The sequence below is a fragment of the Hyposmocoma kahamanoa genome, unplaced genomic scaffold (assembly GCF_003589595.1).
Source record: "Hyposmocoma kahamanoa isolate Upper Pololo Valley unplaced genomic scaffold, ASM358959v1 116, whole genome shotgun sequence".
NCBI classification, from domain to species: domain Eukaryota; kingdom Metazoa; phylum Arthropoda; class Insecta; order Lepidoptera; family Cosmopterigidae; genus Hyposmocoma; species Hyposmocoma kahamanoa.
This window is the reverse complement of record NW_020653391.1, coordinates 5,473,156-5,493,039: the sequence shown is the minus strand read 5'-3', so window position 1 is coordinate 5,493,039 and position 19,884 is coordinate 5,473,156. Positions and strand designations below refer to the sequence as shown.

Here is a 19,884-nt window from a genome sequence, read left to right as displayed (position 1 = left end):
ATTCTCACCAGTCACCTGACAGTCATTTAGGCGCTGCGCAAACGTAAATATTTCGTTGCTGACACAAGATACCATCACAGAAAATCATGGTAGCTGTGTCACCGATTTCTACTTCTGGACGGTGACAGTTCAGTGCTTGAATTCGCACATTAGTGTCATAATGGGTGTCAATGATAAAACGTTTATTTTGCTTGTTGCGATGATTATACGTCAACGCAGAAGTCGTCGTCAAGACTTAGAGCATTTGCGCACTATTTCTGATTCGTATCAGCAGTTCCGAATCCGAGAAATAGCGGTCCGAAATGGCACAGATGTCCAAAATGCATCATCTCATGTCGCTTCATCTCTATGTGCACAAGCGACATCCGACGTGGGTTGGACTTTTCTAGATTTGTACCTATAGTCTCGGACTCGAAACGAATATCAATCGAATAGAATGCGCAAACTCGCCAGCAGGCAAATCAACGATGTCAGTTGCGTGCCAAATGAAAGCAACTGGAAACTAATCTTGGGTCAGCGCATATAGTAGTCGATGTCATAAATATAGTACGTATTCACTACTAATTACCAGTTGTTTGTATCCAATACAAGCCATTAAAGTTAAGCCTGATTGTTCTGACAAACAGTCGTTGCAACGCTTGTCCGACACGGCTTCCTTTCGTATTTTATAGAATATACTATATACCCAGTACGTAAATACCTAAACCTAAATATATAGGTACCTAATTATAATTTTAAAATTAATGACCTACTTCACCTAATCATCTACCAGTAATTTGATTGCCCATAATTCTTATAATTGCGAAGCACTAATAAAGGTTTAGCTTCACGTTCATATGATTAACGCTAATTAGAATTTAGCATTTGGTCGAAGAGTTTCTTTCAATATGGCGGCTTGCGCTGTTTTTCTCAGCTTGGCTTTTATTTTGGGAATCGAAACCAATGCTGTTTCTTTGAAGCTTTCTACGTTTCGTAAGTACTTTTCTTTGATCATGTATTGTGATTGAATTCTCTAGCAATCAAAGACGCCGTTTTGATTGCTAGCAATCAAAGACGCCATTTTGATTGCTAGCAAAAGTATAAGGAAAATAGCGCGATTATAATTGGGAGAACAAGTAAAATTTGCAGTTTATTACAAATATGATTAATATGACTTTTATTTATTACTATATACGTTCTACAACTTATTGTAGACAAATAAGCTTTTCATCTAAATAATTTTCTATCTCATCCTTATTTCTTTCAATTATTTTTTTATTTTCACCGTTTCATTCTAAGTTTATAAATGATTAATAAGTATCGTTCTGGAGAAAGTTTCATTAATTCGAATAAAAATAATCAAAGGGATAACAATACAAATACAGATATTAACATTTTCAAATTATAAATATTATTGGGAATTAAATTATATTTGTTTTTCGATCGCTTCTATTTCAAACAAAACGTTGGTAACATTTCGGGGTCTTTACTGGTTTCATGATCACGGCTGACTGAGATGGTAAAGTCTTGTAAGACTTATGTCAAATAAATTAATTCAAATAACCATATTCTGAACGATAATTACAAAACTTATTAATTAGAATACCGTATTTCTAATTTACTAAAGAACATTCCAATCTACGCTATATTTGCAAAATACTGTATTTTATACATTTCGACTCATCCGTAGAACAAAGATCTATGTGCAAAACTACTTGTTCTCAGGACGCAATATATTTCGTTCGTTCTTCTTCGCTGTGGATGTTAGATCGACAGTTGTTCGATTTTATGTTTCCGAAAGGAACTAAGATATATACATTTTCAAAACACATTTACAAAGACCTTAGTTTGAATAACGAAATTATTCTCGTAACGTAGTTATTCTCTTTTCGCTATACAGGCTGTATATTTGAAAGTGGTACATACTTATAGAGTGCGTTATATTCCTGATTCTGAACCCAAAGAAATAATAAACTAATGAACTTAAACTTTACAAAAAATATTTTTTTAATTTTTTTTTATCGACTACTACTTGAGAACTACATTAGTTATCGAAATCTATGCACATCACTATTATTGCTCCGATGCAGCGGCGGGTGGCGGCACGGCGGTGAAAAACAAAGCACAGGTCGGGGGTGGCGGCGCGGGCGCATATGCGAAATTGCTCAGTGCACGCGCGACCTTGATCTAACGAAGACACGTAAATTATTTGTATTGCCGTTCGCCCGATCGCCGCAAAATGGATCTTTATTCTAACGTCGAATTGACTGAGATGGTGCGACTTTACGCAATAAGTGGTGATAGTGTGAGGCAAGCTATTGAAATGTTCCCAAATCGGAGTTTGCGCGGAAGAGGTGAACAGTGTCGAAGTATTGCGTGAGAGGATTATCTCAGCATTTTATACTGTGAGACAAAATGTGTTTGTGTTGTACAATTTAAAACAAAATTCACTATGCCTTGCTAGACTATGCATTGTGGAAAACGGTGGACATTTTGAACATATTTCTCAATTCTTATTAAATGATATCTAGTTACTAAATCATAAACTTATCTTTTTTAGTACGTAAAACATTTCGATGACAGTTCAAGTAAAAAATAATAAAAAATATTGAACATAAGCTAAAACATAAATGTGAAATCATTGTTATTGTTGCTGTCTCACTCGGCGCTCGCTTGGTAGTATTCGCATAACACTCGAAATCAAGCGTAAAGGTATACGGTTTATTCCTATGTACACTTCAAAACACATTTGTTGATTTATTTTTTGTTCTATCCCATATCCTAATTTTATTTTAGTCGATGTTAAATTGTAACATGTTTTACTATGACATGTATTAATATGTCTCACTTTCAAATATACAGCCTGTATAATCACATCGCACTCTGTTCTTCGGATGCATTGACTTACAAATAAATGGACGATGGGTCTAATACAAAAAGCACGAAAAAAATGTCCCAAGTCAACCTATTTAAACGCAGTGACATGTAAAGGAATATGAAAAAGCAATATTCGGATGAGTCGATTTTTTTTTGCTAAATTAAAAGGAAATTAGAAATGAAAATAAATGATAATGTCTATCTACATAAATGTAGTATCAATGAAAGTAGTTTTGTAACTAGAGTTCAATAGGGTGGATTGCAATAATATGAGATAAAACTGGTTGATGGACTTTACTATCTCAGTCTGCTGTGATCATGGAACCTATAAATAAAGGAATATTCCTACGTGTTCGATCTTTGTATATTAAATTATGACATACTAGTAGAGTCATTTCACAAAAATAATTGAATATAATGGTGGTCAAACATCGTGACATTCAATAAAAAACTTAAAAAATTACATTTATTAAAGCGACATCTCTAGTTAGTCGCTGGTACCTGGTAAAGTAAAGAAATAGATTTCTCACAGATGGCGCTACAGCAAATAAGTCGTTAAAAACTAAATGCAAACATCTGCAACTAGCATATAGAATTCGTAAGATCCGCTAGTTCGTTCCATATCATATTGTCTGACATGGTTTAGAATATAAGACTGTATGATGTGGATTTAAATCCAGCCGAATCGAAGAAAATTTTTTGTAAGTGTTCGATCTTTGAAGAAATTGTTATATTTCCAACAGCCGCGAAAACCTAAGAACTAGCAAAATTTTTTTGTGAAATGTAGAGTCTACATTGGAGATGTATCCGTGCCGATAAGAGACCACCTTGAGCTATTTGGTCTGGCCTTATCATCCAACCTCAACTTTGGGCGATACATCGAGTGCTTGACAAAAACTGCTGCCAGTAAACTGGGCATACTTTACAAGGTCAGGCGGTACTTCACACCTGAACAGCTTTTAAATCTGTATAAAGCACAAGTTCGGTCCTGTATGGAGTACTGCTGCCACCTTTGGGACGGCTCTACCCATTACCAGTTATCTGCCTTGGACTCGGTGGAGTGAAAAGCAAATGAGACTTATTAACAATAATTCTCTTGTGGAGTCGAAGCTTCAAAACCTCGACCATCGCAGAAAAGTAGCCTGCTTGTCGGTTTTCTATCGGATACATTTCGGGGAGTGTGCGCAGGAACTTTTCAATTTGGTTCCGCCCTCAACGTTCCTCCTTCGGTCGACTAGAAGGTCCGGAGCACTCCATTCTTATGTCGTTGATATTCCACCTATTCGCACTAAGCGCTTTGCTTCCTCCTTTCTGATGCGTACGGCAAAGGAGTGGAATGCTCTACTAATAATCTGTATTTCCCGAAAAGTACAATTTAGGGCTATTCAGGGCTAGAGTGAATAGGCATTTTTTAGGCAAACGCATCCCATTGTCGGTCACATCGCCGCTTAACATCAGGTGAGATTGTGGCCATGCGTGTGTCTATAATATATTAAAAAAAACATTACAAACCAATCACCAATATGTAACAACACTCACGGCTTCAGAAACAACTAATCCTAGGAGTATTATATGTATTACCTATATTCCCAGCCTGACATTCTAATTTTTATATTGTGTAAATAACGACTGCGAAAAATCTAAATAAGTTTACGTACACTGCTTTGTATAAGTAATTGTAAGGTTTAAAGTGAATTAAATAGATTAAAAAAAGGTCTGAGGCGCAATGAAACAACACATACTATTGCGAGTAATAGCTGTACCGAAATCAGTAAAAGCCCATCATAATTATGCCGTCGGCAGTAACATCTTACAAGAAGTGCTTACCGACGTCTGTGGAACGAGGCCCCTGTCACACCTGTATCTGCACTGAACACGGCTACTACAATTGTATCCCGTTATTCGAAAGCACCTGCAAGAACGAACAACTTAAAACCAAAGGTAAGTATTACTAACCATTGGATCAAAATAGTCAAAAAAAAGCCAAAAAGGAATATAAATATATTAGAGGAGAACCAAAAGCAGAGAAGCAGTAGAGCTCCTTGTGAAAGAGTTCGTCCAGGGTAGTACTGCCACCTTACATATTTCTGTTGCCAAGCAGTAATGTCAGCATTACTGTGTTCCGGTTTTGAAGGGTGCTAGTGAAATGACAGGCACATGGGACTTGTCAACTTATATTTCAGGGTGACGGGAGCAGTGGTGGTGCCCTTCAGATCTTTGCAATTTAAAGCTCTGAGTGGCACTGTAACTGTTATGGACAGGAGTGTAGTTTACCATCAGGCGCACGACGTTGGCGACGCGAAAAAACGAGAACGGTGCCTAGCTGTGAGACGTGTAATGTGTTGTTGATCATGAGGTCAATATTACAGTAATTGGTCCAATTAGTAAATTTAAACCTTGGTGAACCTATCCAATTTCCATTCATATTTTTTTTGGATGATCCCAATTGCTCAACGATCGCCTTTTTACTTACAGATATCTCTAATATTCCAACTAAAAATATTTGGATTCAAGAGTACCTACAGTGTAATGATTATATAATTCTCAATGTGAAACCAAGTTGTTACTAGGGTGCGAAATTGCTTTACCGTGTAATTGCTCTTACACATCAAAATAGATTATTTTCTGTTACAGATATAATACACAATCATAAAAATTCATGTAATGCACAAATGAGATACGTTCAAGGAAATTTAATATGTACATGTTCTAAAAATGGAGAATGGATGTCTGGGAATTGCATGAAAAATTTTCAGTACCTAAAATCCGTACATCATCTACGAAAAGGCAATTACGATGGTTTAGCACATGCCAACTTTACATGCACTCCAGAAAAATATTATTTGGTTGAATGCAATGTGTGCTTGTGCCCTGTAACAGGCAAAATGACAGCAGATAATTGTACAAAAAGGTATTGCAAAAAAGGGTACAAATCTGAATCATGCAAACCGGGTCAATTTTTGCGATTACCAAATGAGATTTGCACTTGTAGTGCAAATGGATATTACATTGATCGCCTGTGCTTAAAAATTGCCAACTTCCGAATCCAAAGAATAATTGACAAGGAATTAGCAGTGATCTCTGACACATCATCGTTGCGAAGTCAAATAATGGGGAACGAAATTTGCCAAAAGAATCAGATATACCAATCAGATTGTAATTTCTGTCATTGTAATAATGTTGGGGTTTTTGTCTGTACGTCTAAACTGTGCACAGTTGATAGCCCAAGGAAGTCGTTGAGATATAGTATGAGCACTGGAGGTCCCAAAAATAATGCTGGTGCAATACAACTGCCAGAACTTGAAAAGTTGGACCAGAAATGTGAGCCCGGAGTGCGATATCGACACAAATGCAATAAATGCCAATGTTCAGCGAATGGCGTTCCAATTTGCACCACCATGCTATGCGTTGGAGATTTTACCTTGACAAAAATGACTAATACACAAACCACAAGAGCCAATAAATAAACTTAGAATGATATTTTTTACTATTGTCGAATTTTGTTTCATAGATTAAGAGATTTTATTGTTATTTCATTCCCTACTCTTTAGTAGCTTTTTCTGTTAAGACCCTCTTTCTGACTCTCTTTTGATTTGAGAGTACAGTGTTCATTTGTAATTTAATATTACTATACTTTTGTTCGTTTTACATTTAAAAAACTTTTCAGTTCTATAATCTGTGTGTAAATGTGAACTCTTGTAGTTAGTATTGTGATACCCATGACTAACTTGACATAATTTTAGCCAATGATACCACTACCACGATCAATACGAAACCTAATATTCAAGACATTCGAGACATAAAAGAAGGCGAAAATTGCACTCAAGGTCAAGTATACAAAGTCAATTGTAATACATGCCGTTGCGGTCCATCCAATCGTCTTATTTGTACGAAGAAAGCTTGTCTAAGCGATGACGAAAAGGTAAAATTGGAACTATTGAAGAAGAGGAAATATCAATATCCGAAAACAAAGAGTGATTTGCCTGAGCTGCCGACCACAAAATGTGTACCAGGAAAATTGTACGCAAAAGGCTGTCAGCGTTGCTTCTGCAATGATAAAAAGATTGGAGTGTGTACGAATAAAGCTTGCGTTGATATAGCAGGTACGAAGTTATCACATGTTTCTTATCTTTTTAATATTAGTTCAGTAGCCATAATACTATGTTGAATATGGTAATGCTGCTAAAAACGCATCGCAAGTTTGGTTGATGCTCAATATTAAAATTCCAATCGCAAAATCAATAATCTAATCATTTATTTCTCAGGAACGCCGATTCTAGGTCCAGAAGATGTTAGTCCTTCGATATCAGAGTCAGATTTCAAAAAACTTACAAGTTTGCCCAATGAAGCGACCAAGTGCGTGTCTGGCAAAACCTATAGAGTGGATTGCAACCCGTGCTTATGTTTGGCTAACGGCAATCTTTTATGCTCCAAAATGCTTTGTTTGAGTATTGACGATGTGAATCGAATTAAGGCTTCAAAGGCATCAGGTTAGTTTTCATTACTTTTAAGCTTTGGTAAGTTTTAGTATAATATATCTAGAAACTTTGTCTCTGTAGGTATGCGCCATTATGCTATACTGTTCTTGTAAATGTATCACAATCTGTAAAGGTCTTGTTTTGAATATTATATATTCACTTAAGTGCTTTATTGGAATTTAAATTGCTTGAATGTATCATGATAATCTATTTCTCAGTTTCTCGAATATTTACATTCGACTTACTTAATTTAGCTTTTAAACATCAACAGCAGCAACAGCAACTATATTATTATAAGATTACAGTATAATAAATTATTATTTTATGATGCCTAAAACATGGTTCACTAATTAACTGGATGGCATTTGAAAAATTTTCAGGGACACCCTGTTCACCATTAGAGAAAACAAAAGTCGATTGTGCCCAATGTACCTGCGTGGAAGGAAAAATGAAATGCAGTCCTATACCCGAATGTTTTCCCACCTCGTTGCGTCGACAACTTAACACTATGTCAGGCAGCTTGAGATCCAAAATTGCGCTTAGGCTGGAGATTGACACGTGTATACCAAATATGATTTACAAGTACGTTTCTTATTGCTAGAATGCCATAAGCTTAAGGGAAGCAAATACTATCAACACAAGGACAAAGTTTTTGCTTTCCTTGGGCAACAGGTACAGAAAGGGATTACAGTACAGAAGGGAACCCATTGGGATCGGAATTATGTACTATACTTTACAATGTTGTGCATAATGTAAAGTACGCTTAAATCTCCTATTGAGAATTTTATGTGAATACCCACGTATTGGACCAATGCAGACTTGTCCCTTATCTCTCGAGACGTGCTCGTTCAGAGTACTTCTTAATCTTTATTTTCCCATTTTCAGCTTTGATCAAGTTTTTTATTACAAGATCTGTGTCAGAATATTCTTTATAATATAGGTAAGGTTTAGTAGTAGTAGAGCTCCTTGTGAAAGAGTTCGTCCAGGGAAATACTGCCACCTTACCTATTTCTGCCTCCAAGCAGTAATGTCAGCATTACTATGTTCCGGTTATGAAGGGTAAGGGGTGCTGGTGAAATTACAGGTACATGGGACTTGTCAGCTTATATCTAAGGGTGACGGGCGCAGTGGCAGCGCGCTTCAGATCTTTGTGATTTAAAGCTCTTAATGGCACTGCAACTGTTATAGACAGGCGTGTAACTGACTATCAGACGCAGAACTTGTTCATCCCGTCAGTTGATATTATAAAAAAAAGGAGTCACGTTGATTTCTAAATGCTTTAAAGAAGTTTTTATATAGCAACATACTTATTACGGTAAGGCGATTCTCATACTACTCCGCACCACACACGCGAGGTGGCGCGGTGGTGGCTTCGCGCGGGAGCAGCAATACTGCGGCCCCGCGCCACTTAGGGATCGCTCCCTCTAAAGATCTAGCAGATACACGTTTACTGCGAAGTGCACTGTGAAATACTGCGAGGACCCTGGAGGCGGCGAAAGGCGCGCGCGCCGCGCTCCCGCCCGCACGGAAAAGCGTTGTAAGTGTGTTGTAAGACGCGTGTTTTCTATTCAAACTAAGATACTTCGGTACAACGTTAAAAAGCGCAGCTCTGCACACCGCTGCGTCACGCGAAGCAGTGTGAAAGAGGCCTTAGATAGCAAAAAGTTTAAAATTGTTTTGAACATTTGCAGTACACTCTTTTTGGCTGTGTCATAGTGAAAATGTGAATATGAGACAGTTGTTCTCTTCATCTCTTCTATACATAATTTTGTTTTCAGGCATAAATGCAACAATTGCTATTGCCAAATGGACGGTTCCCTGCGTTGTACCAAAAAAGGTTGTCTCAACTACCAACAAGTCCAGAAACTGGAGAAACAAAGACAGAAGCTATTGTATAAAAGCAAAGGCCAATAAGGGTTGAAAGACTCAGCTACGATATCATTGCGTAGGAAAATTTTTGCTTAAATATTTTGTGTTACTTTTTGATAATGGTTGTTTTCAATTATTTACCGTAAAACCTAGAACTTAAGTCACTTGAACGTCTCTATGGTCTTTATATATATGTAGGTATATTAAAATTATGTAACTTTCTTTCACACATTACATTATATTATAATAATTTTCTTCCTAAGTGTGAATTTCTGTGAAATGTATTAAGTTAGAGATAGTATTTTTCAAGAAATAAACGACATGGCTATGTAATATGGACTTGAGAATTGACAATACTATAGTTATAAGTGTCTACAAAGCAAAATGATGTAATGAAAATAAATCAATGCATATATGAATCGTCTGTTATTATTTACATAGTATTTGAAACTACCTACTAATTAACTCTTCTCAATGTCTCGAAAATTGAGGAGTACCTTGAAAACATTGGGAAGTAAAGAAATATGTTCAAAACATCATAATATTCATTATATTAATGAGATCAAGGTAATTGGTACCACTTGCAAGCTAAATTGATTTCTACGAGTGCTCAAAATTCTTACACAAGTCTAAAGTAGTAAAAATCCTGTGATTACGTAATTGAAGTGATAAAAATTGAATATGCCAATTGGAATCACAAAATAATTTCTACGTTACACAACAAATCATTCCGATTTTTCAATTAATTGAAGAATTTTATAACTCTCTCAGCAATAAAAGAGGAGAAAGAAATTAAAAACACCATTTGGAAAGTTACATTTTAATGGCTTACTAGCCTATGAAGCGTGTAATTAAGTTTTAACATTAATATTTAAGTAAAAATCATCGAACAATTTTAATTTAGATTTAAATAATAAGATGATCGTGATATATCTAATTATACTGTCGCGATTTTCGTCTGTGATGTCTGGATTACGTAAGTCCTTGTTTGTCTTCCCATTTCGCCATCTTTTTTTTAATCTTCGTTTTTTTACATTTTAATTTGCTGAACAGGTGCGTGCGTGCCGCATTCTCAATTTCTTGTGGCTGGAAAAATTTGCAAGTGCAATAACTTAGGGCATTGGAACGAAACGGATTGCCTCGCCGTCGGTCGGAAGAACAATTGCCATGCAGGAGAGGTCATCCGGCAAGGCTGTAAAGAGTGCATTTGCCAATCAAACGGCCAATTCAATTGCACTAGAAGCAATTGTACTGATGTGAGCTCCTCCGCTGTGAAAGCTGTCCAAAGACTACACACAGTGATGCCATGGTGCAATCCTTTCAGATCTTACTACATCAACTGCAACATTTGTGTATGCCCACCGTCAGGTAGAGCGGCGCAGGCACACTGTGCTACAGATGTCTCTTGCTCGCTACATAGAGAACCACGAGTATCCGATTTTTCTACATCAAGAAACATTTGCATTCCCAAAGTCATGTACCTTTTCCCTTGTCTTCATTGCCTATGCACTGATGAAGGGTTTTTTGTTCTAGAAAAATGCTTTGAAACTTGCTTAGCGAAGCCATCCATAGAATCATCGCGCAGATGTATACCGAAAACATTTTACAGACAAGATTGCAATGTTTGCAAGTGCCCAGATAATAGTATACCAGATAACTCTTTCTGCACAAAATCAGTATGTAACCAAACTATAGTGCTGAGTACTTTAAGCGATTTAAGGGGCACATCACAGCAATGTCTCTCACATCGGTTTACGAATCCCAGATGTTATTATTGTGAATGTAGTGCTGAAGGAACTATAAATGAAACGGCGTGTCTGGAACATGATTGCTTCAAAATTAACGAATACAAGTATGATGTTGCCAAAGACACATGCATTCCCGGAGAAATAGTCCCTAAGTGTACTGAATGCTTATGCCTACGCAACGGAGTCACCTCACATGACTATTGTTCGTCAACTTGCACATATCAAAGTAAACTAAATGTCTTAGAAAAGATTGTGGATGTAGAAAAAGAGCAAGATATTATAGACAAAAAAGGAATTACGAGGAGTTCAGGAGACGATATATGCGATCCTAATTCAATTTACACGGATTTGGGACGGTACTGTTTATGTCCTGAAAATGGTAATACAAATTTTAATTTGTGTACTTCTGCTGATGATTCTGTTATATCAGGAACTACTGCTCCAAGTGTTAAAGTTAATATAAACTTCAACGCGACCTGTGAACCGAACACTTTTATTGACTTTGATTGTAACACTTGTTTCTGCTCCAAAAAAGGAAAGATTGATCCGAAGTGGTGTACGTATGACGACTGTGAATCTAAAAAAATGATAATGAAGTCGCATGAAACTCAAAATATTATGGCTCCTGATATAGATATGAACGACACATGTACATCTGGATCGATTTCACAAGTTGATTGTAATTTCTGTATTTGTCCCGAAAGTGGATACATGGAAAAGAAAGTCTGTACAAAAAACGATTGTTCATCCTTAGGCAAAACTATTAATAGTGATAGATTTGTTTGCGAACCATTAGCTTATTACGAAGTCGATTGTAATATATGTTATTGTCCTCGCGATGGATTGAAAAATGTGGCTAGATGTACAAAAAATCATTGTGAGAAAAGTTTTCTTCGATCAGACGTTTGCGTTCCTGGCCAATTGTTCAGTGAAGAGTGTAATGTCTGCGTATGCCCACCTAATGGCAATAAAGCGGAGAGAGCTTGCACGAATAATACTTGCGCCGACAGCGCGCCTTGGAAGAAAATATTTCAGTTATCACAAAGTCTGATTAGCAATCAAATTCCCGAAGATGCGACACGCAATTTGGATCTCTGTTTTCCTGGTGAAGAGTTCCAGGTTGGATGCAAGCTTTGTTCTTGTCCAGATATGGGTTTGAGATCATATGCGACGTGTTCTTCTATGCTATGTGATGACGATGATGAAAAGAAACAAACGAAACTGGTAAGTGTATATTTTATTTTACTTAAGTATGTCTTTAATGGGTCTTAAAATTGCACTAAAATGTATTAAAACTGTAAATTGTTTTAAATTTACGTCGGCTCCGTGTGCGAATTTATTTGCTGTAAATTAATTTACTTCCTTAAATGCTTATAACAAGTGACTGTGATTGTATTGTAAATATATTCAGCAAAGTTTTCGAATTGCAGCTATTTGCGAAGTTTTATTGAAATCAGTTACCGGAAAGTGCGGGAAACCGGATTCATCCCCTAGTTTCTCACCCTTAGAGGTGGAATATTTTCTTCAAATTTAAATGGGACCACTGAGGTACCTTCTTTTCAACAAAAAAATAATTATCAAAATCGGTTCACAAATTTCCGTGCAATATGCATACAAAAAATACAGATGAACTGAGAACATCCTCATTTTTGAAGTTGATTAAAAAACAGTCGTCATATTCACAGAAACTGCATTTGCTGGTGTTACCAGTTCATAACTGTCAAATTATTGGCTGTGTGAATGGATGGATATAAAATAAAATAAAACGTATAACATATCGAATGTATTCCAACAAGTCCACAAAGTTAATCCTTAAAACGAATTTAGTAAATTTTCTTTCTCAACCCATCAGGTTGGGCCACCACCTCCGTCATCTCCGCCATCGCCTCGACTTCCGCTTCCGACTCCGACTCTAGACAAGCGCAATAGAAAATCAGAACCAAATAGTGCAGACGAGGCAGACACTGGCGATATGGGAGGACAAAATGTTACTATAACTAGACGAAAAGAGTTTTGTTACACGTACAACATATCCAATTCTGATGGAAAGAAATGTTCTCCAGGGTCTTCTTATATCCTATTGTAAGTGAAATTATAAATTATTATTATTGCTTTTAATCACAATTATACATAATATAACGTATAATATAATTAAACATAAATACGTTACAATACAAAGGCTAATAAGTAATATTTTTTATATATAATACCCAGTGACAGGACGAACAAGTCGTGCCCCACGCCTGTCCATAACACTTGCATTGCCACTCAGAACTTTATATAAAGATCTGAAGGGCACTGTCACTACGCCCGTCACCATGAGACATAAGTTGACAAGTCCCATGTGCCTGTGATTTCACCAGCAACCCTTGCCCTTCAAAACCGGAACGCAGCAAAGCTCACATTACTGTTTGGCAGCAGAAATAGGCGAGGTGGCAGTACTTCCCTGGACACCAAGTCTTTCACAAGGAGCTCTACTCAAGTTTAAAAAAATTGCACTAGATTCGAGTTATTAAGGCACAAATACTTTATGGAAACAGTAATTAGAAATTATTATTTTCCATGGCTGCGGTAAATAAGAAAGTTCAAACATTTTTAAGAATACATAAAAACAAAAATTAAAACTAACGCCTAACTTACGACATATAAATATGTTTGATATCGATTTTCTACTCGTTTTGTAATTAATTACACAGAAATATATACAAATATTTTTTATTATATATTGTTTTTTTGGTTTTATCGGCAGAAATAATCAAATAAAAATTTTAACTTTAATATTTTTATACTACGGTAATTAGAAAACCTACGGTAATGAATACTGGAGTACTTAGAACACGAAACATTTTCTTAAAAATTTCAAAAACTGGAAGTCATTGAAAATACTCGAATATCGCAATACATGAAGGCCTCATAGCAGTTTCATTTCAATAAGTGACAAACATTTCGACAAACAGTTCGTAATTCACATATAGAGGAACGGGAATTAGAAAATTTTAAAACCAAAATTACGGTAATTAGATACTTCCGTAAATTGCGTGCGACAATCGGGTGCCGCGTCACGCTGATTTCGTGGTTTAGGGAAGCAAACTTTGTAAAAGGAACAGGGATGGTAATTAAGTATAACTTCGGGCCGGACACTTGGATATTTGATGGTAAATTTTTTCAAAAAGTGGTCGTTATGGGTTATATGTTTATGTATTTACACAAGTAGTATTTCGCCACTCAGAATCTTGAATGGAGCAGGTATAATCCATTCCAGACTAAAATAAGAAGTTTGCAGACAAAGGTAGCGTCCGGACACGCTACGATAATTGAACAATATGGTTTTGAAACATAAAACGAATGTGACAATTAAGTTGCAGAGCTAAAATTTTAAAGATATTTTCAAATGTCATAAACTATAAAAAAATGTAGTCCTGTTTGATGTCATTCGATGTCACGAGGAACAGAAAAGTCCAGCACATGCAAAAATGTGCTGTTTTGAGAATAGCCAATACCAAGCTATGTGACAAAAGGGATTGGGTGACGAATTTAGTATTGTAAATAATCAGTAATCAATAAACCTAACTGTACAAATAAATTCAAACTAACGTATTTTTTATTATATCAAATCTAAGACTTTTCATATTCGATGGCGATCTTCAATTTCGACAAGCAGACCTCTTTATGCAGTAAACAAAGACCGTAAAACTAACCGCCACCAACTTTCTTTTCCCCAAAGTGCAAAACGCAATATCATAACAATTAATTCCCTTTAGGTTCCTTGTAAAAGAGTTCGTCCAGGTAAGTACTGTCTGTCACCTTACCTATTTCAGCCGTCAAGCAGTAATATGAGTATTATTGCGTTCCCGTTTCGAAGGGTAAGCGCCCGAGGAGAGAGTTTTCGCGCGGTCGAAGAGCGGAGTCCGCGGCGGCCGTCACGCGGTCCAAGAGCGAACTCCACTCGGCGACCGCGTAGAAAAAGACAAGCTAGTGCCTTCCAGCGAAAAGCTAAATAAATAGAGCGTATTTTGCCATGACAGTTCGGTCTCTGAACACGTGCACGCGGTCGATGGGCGGCGGCCGCCGCAGACTACGCTCTTCGACCGCGCGGCGGCCGCCGCGGACTCCGCTCTTGGTCCGCATGGGATGAGCGCGATGAAATTCGTGTCGTATAAACGCGCCCTATGCTGGTGAAATTGCAGGCACATGGGACTTGCCAACTGATGTCTCAAGATGATGGGCACAGTGGCAGTGCCCCAAAGATCTTTACGATTCATTGCAAGTGTTACGGATAGGCTTGTCGGTTACCACTAGGCGCTCGATTTGATCGGCCCGTAGCTTGCTATCATAAACCAGAGGTGGAATAATGCCCAGATAAAAGTCGTCAAGGCTGTTGCATTGCTATGCTACTCAAGACTGGATGTTAAGATATTTTATTCAGCAGTAAACGTCAGAAGACCATATTTTATGTACGTTATTGATTTCAGGTGTAAACAATGCATTTGTCCGTATATGGGGGACCTCAGCGAATTTTGCAGACCGTTACCACGTGATTTCTACTGTGAACAGCCATTTGAAAATCAATATTACTTACCTGTGGCACGAACGATGGACGGTAATATTTCTTGTTACATGTAACCACTAAGTGTCACCACTTGGTTTTTGGTTTAGAGAAAATTATGGGGCTAGACAGGGTATTGACCTTGGATTGTTTCTTTGATAGTTGGTGTTGGCCGACTTTATGCGTTTTGCCTGGCTTTAGGGGGTACTCGCGCTGCGCGCTTTTGTTTCTCTCAGACCGACAATGTACTAAGTTGATTTTCAGTATTGACGTTGGACAACTACTACGGTGATTTCGCGTCAAAGTGATCGTTCGCTAGCACAGCATAGTTGCAACAGAGCCTTTCAAAGCGGGACCTTTTCTACTCTCAAATCAGTGCGTATTTTAGGATAGGGACAGAGGGGAGATGGGTAGATTATTTATGCTTCCGCGAAGATTCGACGTGAAATCTTAACCAAGGAGTAGAACCTATCCCCACATCACAGATGCCTGGCATTGTAAGACCACGCGGACGTCACGTTCGTTCCTTCTTCGAACCTGCAAGATGTGAAATGGTCACCCTCCTGAAGTGTTTTCTTTGCGCTATGACATGGGGTTCTTCAAAAAGCGTATCAACAGGGCTTTCAAAGGCTGGCAAAACATAGGCAGCTCATCTGATGTTGCAGATGTCCATGGGCGACGTTGACACCTCCCATCAAGTGTCTCGTTTGCATCCTACTTTACAAAAAAGCTCACATGGGTTACTAATGTTTATAAAAAATGGGTTACATCTACAGGGTTATCTGTAAAATGCTAACAACTTCGTAGGGTCATATTACTAACATCATAAACAACAACGTTTGTTCCATGACTTATTACATAACATTTTAAATTTACCAAAAATAAACTTTTAAGTTTTTGTTGCACTATCTGATACTTTTTAGATCTATATTTGGTAGTAAGGCATTAAGTTGTCAAATGTGCGTCTGCCCCCACTCCCGCTCCTGAGTTTTGCATCGGACTGGGTATTTATTTACGCTAGCGCTTTCTTTAAAAGTTGTGGAACACAGATTATTGTTTATGATGTTAGTAATATAGTCCTGCGAGGTGGCTAGTATTTTACAAGTAATCCTGTATATATGCTATATGGCATGCTGCCAATGTAATGGAATTTTTTTGAGCCAGACACGATAAAGGGTGGAATTTTTTTGGTTAGAAAGAAGGGTGGCGACATCCCGTGAATTTGTGACTCAGTTTTTTTGATGAGGTGCATTAAAGAGGCCTATCAATACTTGCGACACATTATCAAAGCATCAAAAAAACTAATTGAGTATATATATATATATATATATATATATGTATATATATATATATAGCCTGTAGAAGCTGGGGGTTATAAACTTGATGTCGGTTAATAAATTATTAATATATGTTTATAACATTGTCCTGTATTTCGGTTCAGTTGTTTGTTCGTAGTACCAGAAAACAGCAAGCTTTCAGTTTGTTCCTAAAAATAATAAAGAACTTGCTGAATATTCCTAAATCTGCATTTAATACAACGTTAACATATTATGTCGGAATGAAAATAAATTAAAATTAAATCTGCCTAAATGGCAGAAATCTGCCACAAATGGTCACACTGTTCTCAATTACAATGTGGCATTGACATTGGCAAGTGGCCTCTTGTCAAAACGTTCTATTGCTAACTTTCATTCAAATATTGTCTAAACATTTTTGTCATATTGTGTTTTATTTTTTAATTTATGTCATTATTGTTTAATTGATTATTTGATTAGGTATTTCATAGTTTTAATGTTTTATGTGTGTAGTATAAAATAACCAATATTTTAGGTAGGTAAGCATTAAATCATGCTTGAAATGATACGTACGTACAAGAACGATTCTTCATCTAAGGACGAACTGAATCAATTACGAAGTGTTCTTGCATCTATTCTAAAATATGTATTGCAATGACTTTATTCCCGACTTCTAAAAATATACAAAAATATAGTAATAACTAGGCATAAATTAAACGTAAAATTATACTAGCAAGGTTCATGAACGGCACTTCGTTGATTTTGGGTCAGCTTTTGCTACCTTTCTTTTTGAATTGTCAAGAGATATTGATCTCTTGTAAATCCCAGTTTTTGTTTTATTGTAGGCTGTAAATTTACAACCTTCCTTTTAATATCTTTTTAATATTTTTATTAACCGGGAACAAGAAAGATAATAAGCACATAGAAAGATTAGTGAGATCCGCTGGTTCGTGCCGTGGCTAAGTTGGCATAGCGTCTGGCACGGTTTACTAGAAGTCGTCGGTTCGAATCCGGCCGGATCAAAGGAATTTTTTCTAAGTCTTCCGATCTTTGTATTAATAATTATAAGAAAGACAATGTTACGTATTTGTACAATTAGAAGCATTTTCTCCACTTTCATGTTTCTTTTTTAGATAATTCGACAACTGAAGTTACTCCCGACAACGCAACAATTACAGCTGGAACTACATCGGAACCAAAAATTGTAATACCCAAAGATTTCCAGCACAATCACACTATATACAAATGCACTAAACCAGGTAAGCTTCTGGATAAATGTTTCATGTGCGAATGTGATGACTCAGGTTCGGTTATCGAGGAACATTGTTTTAAAAGTAGTGCTGATAACTGCAAGGATGTTAAGCCTACGTTTCTTAACTCCACAATAATTTAGAAGCCCGAAAACTTGACTTTAAAAGAAAACTTGCTCATGATCTCAGCTTTAACCTGATACCCGTTTTCAAATATAAGTTTAGGGAGGCTTATCAAGTTGTGCCCAGAACTGAACTGAACTTCTACATCAATCGTTCGTCGTTAAGGAGATGATAAGCAAGGTAAAAAGAAAAATATATAACTGAATAAAGATTGGAAGAAGATAAAATTTCCCCAATACCATATTAAAAGATTTTGGAATAACACAGGAGAAACTTTTCTTTTAAAGTTCAGAATACAATATCATTATCATTAATGTAAACTGTAAAAACAATAAACGTTCTTTGGGAAAAAAGAGTTTTATTATATTGAAATGAAAAACAACTCTATTTAGTTAATAGGATGACGTACATTTATTTATTTATCACCACTCATAAAACCTTTATTATATACCGTGGGAAAATAACACAACAAATGGTCGTGTACCAATCACTATTCACGGTACAACGATTCTCCAAAGCAACAGTAGCCACGTGTCCAGTTTTATTAAAAAAAGAAGCAATCATCCGCTTAGAGGCACTTTGCACGCGCGCCACTTTGGTTGGTTTCGGCTCATCTCGAAAGACCCATACGCTCGATTGCTGCTTTATTTTGGGATCGTAACTATAAATCCATGTTTCGTGACCTGTTACTATGTCCCATACCAAATTTGACGCCCCTTTATTGAATCTGGGAAGCGTGGCATAGCACCAAGTGACGCAATCCGTTTTTGAGCCTCAGTCAAATTGTGTGGGATCCACCGAGAGCACAGCTTTTTCACACCCAAATGTTTGTGTAGTATTGATTGTATTTGATTCATGCCTATGTGTAAAGATGCCCGAATCTCATGGTATGTCACATGCCAGAATATAATATACTATATCTATATACTATAATAAGTAAAATTCTTACTCCTGAAAACGTCATTTTTTAAGCTGATGCTCGTTCACTACGCTGACCTCTCTGAGAAGAACGAGCAAGAAACTTTAGGGATTGCTCTTTTCAAATACTTAAATGCTTTAGGATATTACATTTTGAATCATATTGTGTGGAATTTAGACTCACGTTGTCTTTCAATACATCTTTATCTAACACGTAGTCTACAATTTTGTAATATGACTTTTCAATTAAAATACTTTTAATGTAGGTACCTAAGTTTTAACTTAGGAAATGGTAATCTTAATATATGCTCCGGAATCTTATTGCAAAAACATATACAGTTCCCTATAAAATAATCGTTTACCTTAGTTAAACGAAATCGTGGTACCTTGAGTTTGGACTTACTTCTAAGGTTAATATTATGGATATCTTCTTTATTAACGAAATTATGTATATTTTTACGGACATACAAAATATTTGAGTAAATGTACTGTGATGCCACAGTCGTGATACCAATCTCCTTAAACTTTTCTCTGAGAGAAATTCGAGAACCTATACGGTACACAGAAGGAATAGCTCGTTTTTGCAACACAAATATGGTTTGCATATCTGCCGCTTTACCCCACATGCGAATCCCGTAGGACATTATACTATGGAAGTAACTAAAGTAAACTAGTCTAGTAGTAGCAACAACGGTAAGTTCACGTATTCTACGGACTGCGTATGCAGCAGAGCTTAATCTGCTGGCCAAGAAAGATGTGGAAACCATTGGAGTTTACTATCTAAGGTCACTCCCAAAAAGA

At 36.7% G+C, this 19,884-nt stretch overlaps 2 protein-coding genes across 3 annotated transcripts; both read left to right on the top strand.

Moving 5' to 3' along the window:
• Positions 1–833: 833 nt before the first annotated feature.
• On the top strand, positions 834–9,562 carry LOC113239838. 2 transcript variants are annotated; one of them, XM_026476981.1, is made up of 5 exons: positions 868–972; positions 6,600–6,959; positions 7,122–7,346; positions 7,715–7,916; positions 9,113–9,562. In XM_026476981.1, the coding sequence occupies exons 1-5, from the start codon at positions 888–890 to the stop codon at positions 9,246–9,248; spliced, it is 1,008 nt and encodes a 335-aa protein (XP_026332766.1). In that variant the 5' UTR covers positions 868–887; the 3' UTR covers positions 9,249–9,562. The 2 variants fall into 2 exon arrangements, with proteins under 2 accessions (XP_026332765.1, XP_026332766.1); XM_026476980.1 differs by lacking the exons at positions 7,122–7,346; positions 7,715–7,916; positions 9,113–9,562 and adding an exon at positions 4,660–4,797 and having other exon boundaries at positions 834–972; positions 5,491–6,731.
• A 652-nt stretch (positions 9,563–10,214) lies between these two features.
• LOC113239731 lies at positions 10,215–18,503 on the top strand. Its single transcript, XM_026476827.1, has 4 exons — positions 10,215–12,175; positions 12,804–13,033; positions 15,424–15,551; positions 17,926–18,503. Exons 1-4 carry the CDS (start codon positions 10,505–10,507, stop codon positions 18,183–18,185), a joined length of 2,289 nt encoding a protein of 762 aa, XP_026332612.1. The 5' UTR covers positions 10,215–10,504; the 3' UTR covers positions 18,186–18,503.
• The last annotated feature ends 1,381 nt before the right edge of the window (positions 18,504–19,884 follow it).